Source organism: Aptenodytes forsteri, unplaced genomic scaffold (genome assembly GCF_000699145.1).
Source record: "Aptenodytes forsteri isolate BGI_AS27 unplaced genomic scaffold, ASM69914v1 Scaffold50, whole genome shotgun sequence".
In the NCBI taxonomy this organism is placed as follows: Eukaryota; Metazoa; Chordata; class Aves; order Sphenisciformes; family Spheniscidae; genus Aptenodytes; species Aptenodytes forsteri.
In genome coordinates, this window is record NW_008795126.1 from 667,089 (window position 1) to 679,439 (window position 12,351).

At 47.2% G+C, this 12,351-nt stretch overlaps 1 protein-coding gene across 1 annotated transcript in view; it reads left to right on the forward strand.

Annotated features, from left to right (window-relative positions):
* Positions 1-11,920, forward strand: part of KLHDC4 (kelch domain containing 4) — a 53,351-nt gene extending 41,431 nt beyond the window's left edge. Inside the window, exons 8-12 of the mRNA XM_009277319.1 lie at positions 5,695-5,776; positions 7,802-8,010; positions 9,349-9,751; positions 10,891-11,007; positions 11,320-11,920. Of these exons, the coding sequence (XP_009275594.1) occupies positions 5,695-5,776; positions 7,802-8,010; positions 9,349-9,751; positions 10,891-11,007; positions 11,320-11,495 (987 nt within the window). The 3' untranslated portion in view covers positions 11,496-11,920. The remainder of the gene's footprint in view (positions 1-5,694; positions 5,777-7,801; positions 8,011-9,348; positions 9,752-10,890; positions 11,008-11,319) is intronic.
* Positions 11,921-12,351: the final 431 nt, after the last annotated feature.

The following is a 12,351-nucleotide window of genomic DNA, read 5'->3' on the forward strand; positions in this document are numbered from 1 at the left end:
CTAGATGTGGATCTCTCATGGCTACTGAAGGCAGCTGGGTTTCAAGCGCACACTGAGCCCCATAGAAATACAAAAGTTGACGTGTGTTTGCAGTCAGTTCTATTCCACTTTACGAGGGTGGGCTCTGTCGTACCACTCTCGTACCACAGCTTTGTTTTGAGCTAATAAAAATGAAGTAGAAGGGATGGGGGAATGCAAAGCTGCCCTCAGTCTTTATGCAGGGGACTGAGCAAGGATAAGAGCTGGGTGCAGTTCCTCTCCAGCTTGTAGAACAGCTTTTAGATTAAAACAACCACTCCTGTTAGGAATCTACTTCCTTTGTAATACAGAGAGCTGAGTCTGCTGCTCTCTGATATGCCATTCCTAAGAGACTTTGCTTGTGTCTTCTGCAGCACAGGTGAACTTTCAGGCAGGAATGGTGCAGCCAAGCTACAGACTGACCAAAGCACTGGATGGAATTTTCTCTGCAGCTTTCTTGAGATGCAAAAGCAACAACCCTTTAGCATGCTCCTGAAAATTTAATTCAGCAAGATTTAGCCCCTCTAGGAGAAACACGACTTCATTAATGTGTGGCTATTTAATTCTCGTTGTGTCTTTGCTTACAGCTGATTATGGAGCTGAGTCTCTCTGGGTTTACTTTGAAGTGAAGAAAGTGTGTTTGGCTTGTGTATTCCCCCAGAGTCATTGGCTGGGGTACTCTTGGGAGAAATAAGAGGTAGAAGGTGGAAGAAACAATACTTAATTGGAGCTGGGCAGGCGCAGGAGAAGACCTGTTCCTTGTCTCCTATTAGAGAGGCAAATGCTCCATTCAGGAGTGTTATGAAGATATTTTGGCATATGAAACCAGACAGGTGTCCAAGCAAAGCACCATTCACCAAGTCATGTAGAGGCTTCTCTTCTAATAAGAGGCAGGACTAAGTTGCACATGCGCTGTAAAAAAAGGTGCAGATTTGCATGGATGCCTCCTGAGGCCAGAGCTGCTACCAAGCGTGTATATGGTGTGAATTGGTTTGGAGGGAAGAGGAGTGGAAATCATAATAGCTCCTCTGTTTTAGTATTGGCGTGATATGGCTGTCACTTTGCTGGAGGATGTGGCAAGGCTGCTTTCCTGTGATGGGCAGTTCTGATGCATTATATCCTGCAGTCCCATTAGTCCTTATAAATCTGCTTTGAAGTACTGTACCAAAATAGCTGTGCGCTGTAGTACAGTGCTCGTTGCCTAGGGTAAAAAGAGTTATAAACCCAGGAGATTCATGGTTATGGGCGGAAGGCATCTCTGTACCCAGCTGGCTGTTTGGGCTCTATAAAGCCTGAGCAACACTATCAGCTTGCAGCCAGGGATGTTCCCCTGATGGGGTGATCAATCTGCCCGTCCTCAGTCTGGTCAGCAGGCGTCGTGAGCTGGGAAGGCAGAAGCAGACAGATTTGGTCCCTGCTTTGATTTGCTGGATTTGCATGCAGAACTGAGTGTGGAGGGTCAGTTTTCAGTAATGTCTGTCAGTCCAGGCTGTGTTGCTGAATTCCCTTGATGTGACCTGAATAAGAAAGTCTCTTTCATGGCTGGGGAAATAGAGGCAGAAAAGATCAAGTGACTTGTCTGAGGCACTCCAGTACTTGTGGACAGAGCCAGGACAAGAACCTTGGTATGCAGACATGCCTTTGCCTGTGCCAGCCACTAGATTTTGCTGTCGAAGTGGTGAACAACCAGGACGCAAATGGTGAGAAAAGAGCTTTACAACCCTGAGTGTGACTAACTTGAGGAAATGGTGCACAAATTGACGAGAGCGTGCCTGATGTTTTAAAATGCACGATTCTTAGCACAACGGTCTCCCTGTGTTCATCTGTTTCATCTTCAGCCTCAAAATGATAAAGGCAACTTCTGTGATCCCTTACAGAAGGGGATGTTGTGGGTGTTGTCAGCTCTGCCTAAAACGTACCTCAAAATCTCACAAGGAGCTCAGACTTGCTCTTCTGCTGATCTTAAAGATGTCCTCACCCATTTCTCATGCTGAGGATGGGGCTTGCTGCAGCAAGCTGCATTTTTGGCTGTATAAAGCAATGAGACCTCTCTATTGCTAGGCAACGTGAGCACACTGTGCCTGACTGGCACTGTGAATGCAGCCGGGAGGTGTTGGAGGCTAACGCTGCTCTACCTTGCAGGTGCAAGCAGCCTACAAGCCATGGGAGGGCAAGGCTTTTGGATGCCAAAGAAGACTAGCGTGTGGGGGTTTTGGGGTGGTTTTTTTAGTGGCAAGCTTTGCAAAGCCAAATTGGATTCTGCTGGGAGATGGCTTGTGGCAGGGCTGGAGTGTTTGCCTGAACTGCAAGGTCTGGTGGGAGGGGTTCCCTCTGTAGTTCTGCCTGCTAAGGGCTTCTGCTAATTGGATGTATCTTGCCACTGTTGATCTCTTTTATCAGGCACATTTAGCACGTTATACATGAGGAATCCTGATTCCCCTTCTTCTAAAGAACAGCTCTCCATGCCTCAGTTTCCTTGCTCTTTAAAGGGGGATAAATATGTGTCTTGCTGTCTGTCCGTGGAGCTAGGGTGTTTTTTAGCTAATGCCTGTAAAGCTTTTGTAACTTGCTAATGTACCTGTATGTGCAAACAATAGGCTGTGGATATCCAAGCCAGTTTTGTGCTTGAAAGCAAACACCTGGAACTTCAAGGCAAGAAGGACAGTGGGGGGAACAGGAGCCTCTTGTGACTGACAGAGCTATTTGCTCAGGGCAAGCGGGTGTCCTGGGTGCAAGGGGATTGATCTCTCCAGTAGCGGTGTACTGCTTGCTGGTGAAGCGTCTGCTTTTGAGCCAGTGTGAGTTGGGGAAAACAGGCATCTCTTTGACAACAAATAACTAACTCCCACTCCACCTCATTGGGGTTTTCTCAGCCCAAGAAGCTTTGTCATGTTGCATACATAGCGTGTTTACTACAGGGAGCCGTGTGGTTTCCAGGAGAAAAATAATGCAGTTATTCTACGCAGCTTGTACAATAGTGAAGCCAACTGCTCTCTCAGTATTTGTTATTTCCCCTCCTTTTGCGCAAACAGTGCACATCTTACTGTGCTCCTGCACACTTCAGCCTGTGTGTCCCCTGCACGTATGAGTGTGTGCTCTGTCTTAGCATTTAAGGACAAATTGCAGCCTACCTGGGACTGGGGAGGAAATAACCACCATTTTGGTTATCGTTAGCAGACAGGCACTTCGCAGTCACTGGGGTGCACTTCAGTGCTATAAGGTGTGAAGCCTCCTGCCCGTCTCTCTCGCTCTCTGTCCCTCCCCCTGTTCCTCTCCTCTGTCCATCCGTCCCTGACAGCTGTTTGCTCAGGTGAGGCTTGGAAGGGTGTTTGATTGAGGTGAGGGAGGGACAGACTAAAAAGGCTGCTGTATCTCAGCTGTCTGCAGCCTGCAGCTCGTTGGTGACTTCTGCTGCTCTAGACCTGTGTGACAGAGACAGCAAAGTGTGACATTGCCAGAGGATGGCACTTGCTTGGCACAGTGACTCACAGCCCTTTGAACTTGACAGCTACTGCTGTAGATATCACAATACATGCACCGCCAGGCTATGAATTGGTGTTCTTGACACTTAACAGCACCTTTCCTAGAAGGTGTTTGTTTCCCTTCCTGCCCTGGCAGCTCTCTCTCAAGGTTCTGTTCAAACTTCCAGACCCTCTGACCATGTCTCCAACACCAGAGCTCCTCTAGCTATGCCTCAGAACCACTCAACAAGGCAAAAACGTGTCTTGCTTGTTTTCCATGTGCTGGAGAACTGGCAGTGGCTGAAGGAGTTATCGCTGTATATCATCTTCTTCAGAAAATAGAACTGTCAATGATGCTTATTCCTACAGGCTTCCTGTCCCTTGTGTGCCTGATGTTCTGTTGCTCGAGGACAGTAGGTGGAATAGTGCAGTTGTTGACTTCATTCAAGTGGTTGCACGGAAGAGGATCTCTCCAATGTAGACATCCTGTCTTGAAGAGTGTGTCTTTCGGTTTGCTAATGGGCACGCTTAGGTGCATGTGGAGAGCAAGAAGACGTGAGCCACAGCCCACTAAAAAATTTCCCAAGACAGCCCTACAGGCAGACCCTGGTCCTTAAGTTAACTGAAGCTTCCTTTTTGCTGCACTGTGAGCAGAGTCCTCCTGTTTCCTCCAGCACTTCATTATCAGCCTTCCCCGGGGCTTTTCAGCATCATCCAAGTTACAGCATTGTTGTGCAATGCCTCAAACACACTTTGTTTCCCTTTCCTCTCTTCTGCCTTTGTAAGAATTGAATACTGTTCCTACAAATTAGATACTAGGCCGTGTAATAACAAACAGCATACCCTGCAATAACAAAACCTGTCAAGTGCAAGAACAGGATAGCACTGTGCCTTTGTGCTCTCAGGTGCACCCAAGCACTGCTCCTTCCTGAGGACTGGACCCAACTGTCCTAGCTTCTGCTGGGGTCCACTGCCTGCATGCTGGCAGCAGTTACACAGCGTAGCAATGCCATTGCCCCCAGGAGGAAAGGAATTACAAGGAAGTAGGAGCTCTGCATGAAGGGATGGGTGGATAATGACGCTATTAAAAGACTTCCTACAGTGGTGTTGCATAGTGCTGCTTTCAAATGCATATTGCTACGAGCACTGGGGCTTACAGTCAAAGGAGCAAGGGAAAATCGCATTTAAAATAATGCATTTAATTGCCTCAGCTGAGGCTTGATCCTGCTCTTGCTGTTGTCTTGCTGTTGCCTTTAGTAGGGGTGGAAGTGGGGCTTCTGTTCTGTTTCTGTTTAGGAGAAAAAACTGTTGCTCACGGCTCTGTGGGGCCCCGAATGCTAAAAATGACAGCTGCAGTTGGGCTGTGGTGCAGAGATAGAGCTGTCACCTCTGCTTCTCCTGTAGTGGGATGGAGATGGGGGGGTGGTAGGCACTGTAAGTCTGTGTGCTAGTCACAGATCTGTACTTAAACTTGGGCCTTGCAAATGATGCAGCACAGACGCTCTGAGCTTCTGCTCAACATTCAGGGGCAGAATCCCAGAGGGCCTTGCAAGCCCTGTGGAAAGTTGTCGTGTGCCACTTTGGTGGAGTGGGTATCTGCTCTCTTTTACAGCTAGAGGAGCAGAGGCGCAGATGTTAAATTAGTCCCTGGAGAGCACCCGATACTGTCTGTGGCAGAGTAAAAGACAGGACCTTGTATCTCCTGTTTCCTTGGTGCTGCCCTCCCTCCCTTCCTCCCTCCCTCAAAATAATCGGTTTTAATCCCTTGTGACAATTTATTTATTTTCTCTTGGTGCCAAAATTCCTGCCCTTAAACTACATCCTGTAGTCTTCATACGGCCCCACGAGTGCCAGGATCTGTGGTGCAGCCTGGAGAGCACTGCCTGGTTGTCACAAGCAGAAGTTGGTTGTGGCTCATCACAGGAAGTAGTCCTGGTTTGAACACTGTGGCTGCAAGCTGCCTGATGCTCCAGAGCCACAGCGTGACTACCTGTGTGGCTTCTCCCTTGCCTCAGTCATGGTGTTTGCATTTTCAGCACAGGAATGTAGAGATTCAGACTGTGATTAGGCTTATCTGTGAGGTGGTGAGTTCAGAATGGTACATACCACCATTCTGGCATGGGTGACTTTATAGGCCTTGGAAGAGTTGGACCTCCTATGTTTTGAGCCACTGAAACTGTTTCACTGAGCATCCCTGTCTTTCCCTTCTCTGCAGAGAATTAAGAAGGATGTTGACAAAGGCACCCTGCATACAGATATGTTCCTGCTGAAGACTGAAGGTGCAGGCAGGGAGGAAGGTAAGCTACTGCCGCAGGTAGGAGGGCTGTGCTGGAAGTGATGCTGCAGGACTGTGAATACAAATCCTCTCTCTTCCTTTGAATAACAGACCAAAAAACCCCAAGCCTAGAACAAAATTTCCCTTGAAAAGCACTATGCCCCAGTGTTTGCTTTGGGGCTAAACACAGCAGATGAGTTGATTTAAATATTTCTTCTTCCCGGGAGTAGCTAAGTGCCTTTGTATACTGTGACTCTAGCTTAAAAAGAAAGGGGCTAGGATGAAGGAAACGGTAGTTTCAGGGGGATATTGGAGGAATTATGTCCTCCTTTTTTGTTTATGTGTGCTGGAGAAGGAAGACGGGCCATCACACATGCAGGCAGAATTCCTCACTGCTGTGCTCTGCAAAGGGAAATGGGCGCTTGTTGCTGCAGCAGACTGTATGCCGCACAACGGTTCTGTCCCCTTCTCGCACTCCATTTTACATCCTGAAAAGGTGAGGCTGTGTCTGCTTTGCTGAGTAAAGCTTGCTGGTTAGCCAAAGGCTGTAGGGAGTCATGGTTCTCAGCTCCAGGTAACTTGATTTCAGAGCTCATGGTAGCTCTGACGCAGTGAAACACTGGGGGATTGGAGCTTGTTGAGAAACTTCTGTGAGGAACTGGCAGAGCTCTGGAGGAAGGTTGGGGTATACTTTTTGTCAGAGAATCACATCTAGCTGACGACATCGTCTATGTTGACGCCTCCCAGTTGGTCCTGGAATAATCTGAGATGGAGTGGAGGGTCTCCAGGCTCCTTGCATAACTATGTGAGAAGCTCTGGCCTGCACAGGCAGCTTCAGGAAAATCTACAAGAAAAGATATTTTAGGGATTTTTTTGGTTTATGTGTGGGAGGGAATTAAAACAACATTTTGAAATTCCTGTTCTCTAGGACATTTTGATCGCTGCTCTTCTGTTTCACAACAGACAATCTTTGGGATTTCAGAATTCTCCACACTGGAAATTCCTGGTTTGACAAACTGTTTGGTAGTGGTGGCTCACTTATAGACTCTTAAGAGAGAAGATTGGGGTGTGATCTCATGAGATTACCTAGTGCAGGGATATTATCAAGAGTGGTTTTTTGGTTGGTTGGTTGTTTTATCTGTGAATGTCCCCAGAAATAGGAATTCCATCACTTTCCTTAGGAGAGATTGTATTTTGTCCTTGGCTCAGGGAATGGGACAATCTTCTTTGAGCTGAATTTCTAAAATGTTAAAATTGTGACTGATTTCTTTAAACCTGACCATCTTAAAGTGGTATTTGGGGAGGAGGTTGGTCACATACATTGTCTGGATTCCCAACCCTGCTTGCATTATGTGCTATTTATAGTTTATCGTGTTGAAATTGTGGTTCCTTGGGAAACACAGTGCCTAGCCAGTGCATATGCTTTTTCCAGCCTGCATTTTAGGGATTTGCTCTAAATCCAAAGTAGAAAGGATTGGAGCAAAAGCGGAAGGTTTAGAGCATAAGCCTTCTCCTGCTGCTGAGCCCTTTTTTAATGTGTGGTTGGGTCTCCTTACAATTAACTGTACTTATTCTTGGGGCTAAGGCAGTGGTGCAAGTTGGCAGATAAGGTACTGTAGTAGAAGGGACCTGTGGAGACAATTGGTGTGTAGGGTGGGCTCCATGGGATAACCGAGGTACCTTTCCTTGGTACTTGAAGGCTATAATCAATCCTGGTTTAAACTCCACCCTCCTGTAAAGGTGTATACACCTTCCAAGAGGCTCCTTGCCCGAGAAAGCACACCCTGAGGATAGCTCTCTGCATTTGCTTGTATTGAAGACACAACAGCTTTCCAAGTGTAGAAGGGATGTGTGGATTAGCTGCCTGATTGAAGTGGAAATGCAAGTGGTTCTGATTAACGCTGTTGTTGAAGGCACACTGTGCAGCTGAGAATGTCCAAAATGGGTCATTGAGTTACTTGCTGGAGTACTGAATGGCCTTGGAAGATACGAAAACGATCAGGATTCTCCTTTGCTGATGCTCATATTTGCTTTTATCCATTACCAGACAAGTGGGCATGGAGTCGGCTCAACCCATCCGGAGTGAAACCCACTCCCAGGTCTGGCTTCTCCATCGCGATTGGTCCCAATAACCGCTCCCTTCTGTTCGGAGGCGTGCATGATGAAGAAGAGGAAGAGAGCATTGAAGGGGACTTCTTCAACGATATTTATTTCTATGACATCGGGAAAAACCGCTGGTTTCCTGGACAGCTAAAGGTTTTGTTTTAAAAATAACACAAATATATTCAGTTCATTCTCCTTGATCATCTGACACATGCCCTTTGGGCCTTTTTTTGCCTCATACAGCTTTCTCGCAGTGTGGAGCAAGCCTCTATTTTTAATAACTCAGGGTGCTCCAGAAGCTGAGCTGCCAGGTGTGGCTGCTGCTTTGATCTGTGACCCACTGATTGTGAAGGGGGGGAGAGGCTGTAGAAATGAAGCTGGGGATGTGCAACTCTAGCAGGTTTTTGCTACCAGACCAACTGAATTCTCTAACTTTGTGCTACCCCTCTCCTTTCCTGCCACATAGCTCCTTGTACTCTCCATGCCCCGCTTCCACAATGTGATGCAGACTGTCACCCTTCTGGGGAGAGATGAAGCCTATGAGCTCTGATGGTTGGGCATAAAGCGAGAGTGGTTCAGGAGGCAATCCCTCTCCTCCAGGAGTCAGGCTGCATGTGCCCCGTTGCTGTGTAATGCAACAAAGCAGCATGAAAACATAGTCACGTGTTTTACCAGAGGCCAGCTCCAGGTCAGATGTGTAATTCTGACATGAGATAGTTCAGTAAAAGCTACTGTGAAAGGATCTTGTGTTGCGTTGGGATCAAAAACCCGCCCTCTTTTCCCCAGTGTTGATGAGCTACTCGAAGAGATGAAATATTAACCTTGGCTCATAAGAACTTCAGAAATGTGGCCCTCAGCTCAGATATTTCATTTTGTTTGAACTACTCCTAAGGGGGAAGTGAGGTGCAAATGACCTGGTTGAACTTCCTTCTTTCCATCCCCACTGTTTCTAGCTTTGTTCTCAAAAAGAAGTCAGTCACATAATAACAGGCAAACATGCACTCAGGTGTTTGCTTCTGCCTGCCTAGCTGACTGTTTTCCAGCCCTTTCATACAGTACTTCGAAGACCTGGAGCGCTTCCTGGTAATGCACTGTAATTTAGCACCCAGCAATTGTTTTGATTTCACAAAATGGTGGGTTATTTTCTCTTGCTCCTGTCACAGACTAGTGGACTGTGTGTGTATTTGCGTGCACCTCAGGAGACAGAGCAAAAGAGCTGTTTTCTGTCTCTTCAGCACGTGCTGCCATTAATAGAGGAAGCAACTCCATGCCATGGGTTCTCCAGAAGTTTCATCGCTCCTTCTTCTATGGCTGGTAGAAGTTCATGCTGAGTGGGACGTTGCACCTATCACTTGAGACTTAAAATTCTAGTGAAAAATAATTGAATTCTCTCCCCTCCCTCCCAGCAGCATCCATAGTATTTGTATTAACTGCTGTACATGCTATTAGGTGCACACAATTCACACGCAGTCTCCTCCTGTTCCTTAACAGGGACCAAAATCAGAGAAGAGGAAGCGAAGACGTGGCAGACAAGGTGAGGCGGAGGGTGCTGGAGATGAGGAGATGGAGAAGCAACCTCCACAAGGCCCAGTGGAGATAGTCAAAGAGGTGGTGGCAGAAGATGGGACTGTCATGACAATCAAGCAGGTGATCTCTGGACCTGCAGAAGAGAAGGAGAGGTCTGAATCAGAGGAGGATGAGGAGGATGGAGCCTTGGGCCAGCAAGTGGAGCCATGCCCACGTTCGAATGCCATGTTGGCGGTGAAGCATGGGGTTCTCTATGTGTATGGGGGAATGTTTGAGGTGGGCGATCGCCAGTTCACCCTTAGTGACCTCTACAGCATCGACCTACACAAGATGGAAGAATGGAAGGTGCTAGTGGAGATGGATCCAAGTAAGCTCTGATGGTGGGATCTCTCTTTGCCTTTAGTAGCAAACTAGTGTAGCAACACTAGGGAAAAAAAAAAAGCAACTATGGAGCTTCCTCAAGGGGTGGTGATGAGCCTTTGAGTAGTGTTTTTTCCTGGACAGGAAAAAGCTTGGGAGTGTGTGACATGCAGTGTCTTATGGTCACCGTCGCTGCAGAAACCTGTCTGATCCCGAGCTTTGCGATCACTGTAGAGAGTGAGCTCTGGTCTGTCTACTTTGAAAACCAAGACTTGTAAACAGAGCGTCTGTGTTCACTGGTGGCAAGTTCTGGCCTGGGAAGTCCTGCTGTGCCATGCTTGTCCACTCGGCAGAGGACAGGGATGTATGCTCTTGCCTGTCCTCACCTTCTCAGGGCAGCGAGGGTCCTGGGTACTGCAAAGCATGTGGGCATTACCTAGGATTATCTCTTTGTACCTTAAATGTGTAGTATGTTTGCTGCGTGCTCTGAATACCCTGCTGGGCTGTTCCCAAGCTGAGAAGGCTAGCTCAGGGGATGTGGCAAGCATAGAAGTCAGTTCCCTGAATTCCTGGCTACATGGTCATTACATGAGTTCAGTAGTGTTGCAGAAAGCATTACCTGAGAGACCTCAGTGAAGATGGATTTGATGGATTTTCTACTCATTATTGAAAGAAACTGTGGGTCTATCTTAAAGCAACATATCCCTTATGGTAGTGGCGAAGTGATTGAGTCCAGGTCATGTGCTAGGCACTGTAGAGAGACAATAAAAGAGGGTGCCCCTGCATGCACAGTCTGCATGTGCATAATGGGCAAAAAGCAGAAGGGAAGGAGTCTTGCTCATGATCACGGAACTGTGAAGTGCTAGGGACGAGAGTCGACTCTTGTCAGCATCAGCACTAACCAGTTTTTCTTCCACAGCTGTTCTGTGTTGTTCACTTCTTCCTGACTCTATTTCATCTCTTCCCACTGCTCCCCATCAGAGCCAGCCCCTGTACAGTGGGTGGATCTGCGAGGGCAATGAATACAGCAGGGCTCTTAAGGAGCACATTTGTCTCACCTTGCCCTGGCATGCTCCATGACAGTTCTGGGTGTAGGAGTGGGAAACAGCTTGTTATTTATTTCTTCTATTTTCTTTCTCATCAAAGAAGCACAAGAATGGCTGGAGGAGTCGGAATCGGATGAAGAGGAGGATGATATGGAAGGTGCAGAGGGAGGGGAAGAGGAAGAGGAGAGCTCTGAAGAGGAGAGTGAAGATGAGGGAGGTAATGATTAAGATGAATGTTGTCTTCATACTAATATAAAGTGAGGTTTAGTACAATACCTGCTGGTTCCGCTGCTAGCCTGGAAGACCTCACTGGCATCCAGGTGAGTTTTCCAGCAAAAGCAAAGTTTTCATAGTACACTGCTCTCAGGGTAGAGGAGAAATTTCATTGGCTACTGACAGGTTTTTAGGCTATTACATTTAAACACATTAGCTGAAGAGTAGTCTTGGCTGGGCTGACACATGGAAGAGCAGATTGCCTTCATTAGCTGTTTGTGACCTCTCTTTCTGTCTTCCTCCCATTGTGTACTAGGAGAGGAGCAACACCCATCTGTTCAGCCTGATGAGAAGCATGCAGACTATCTGTCCAGGACGGAGCAGTATTGGATTAAACTAGCCCGCAGCAACATGGGCCCGGATGCCAAGGAGAAGAAGGTGGTAAAAGTGGCACATGCCATGGCAAAGACTTTCTATGAAGATTCAGTCTAGATGTTGTTGAGGCTGTTCCATGAGTGAAGAAAGATGCTGGGAGCAGTGGTTAACCTCACTGAACTCAGCCTGATGTGCCAGGCAGTCATTGTGTCTAGAAGGCGTCCTGGCACTCCAGCTTTTGCCTACTCTATGAGTGCCTCTGGGCTGACCAGTCTCAATATGCCTACTTGATTAATGCTCTGGATATGCTGTTATTCCCCTGGAGGTTGTGAGAGGGTCTTGAGTAACAGGATTGCTGTCCAAGCACTTGTTCTCCTGAGGCTGGTGTATACAATACTGTCGTATTTTTGTTCAGAAGTTGTTCTGAGTCTGTCAAGACAAACTGCACACCACAATGGTTCGCTGGTCCCAAATTCCCTACCCTGACTGGGGCCAGAATGTTTCTCCAAGGGTTTCTATAATAAAGTTCTTTAGTTACATCATCTTGGTTTTCTCAATTAATCCCATCATAGCTTTTCTACTTTTTTTTTCTCCTGCTGTGGAAGGGGGATCACTGTTCCCACTGTGAAGTATGCAGGTTGTGGTCATAAGATACCTCAGCAGCCCTGAGATGTGGCTGCACTGCCTGGAGAAACCTGGGAATCCTTTCAGACCTTATCTGTATGAGAGCCACCGTAACCCCTGATGCATATAACAGTAGAAGTCTTCCTTTTTAATGTTAGCTGTAGCAGGTTTTGCCTTTGCTTGTGGAATCTCCTAGTTCAGTTTCTCACATGTTGGCCAAGAAAGCAGTTGTCCTGCAGTTGAACCCTTTATGACCAGTGAAATGTCCTACCTTGAGACCTGATGGTGTGTTGAGGACAGGAGGGAGTGGGCTGCCACTCAAAAGGATTTTTTTTTTTTTTTTTTTTTT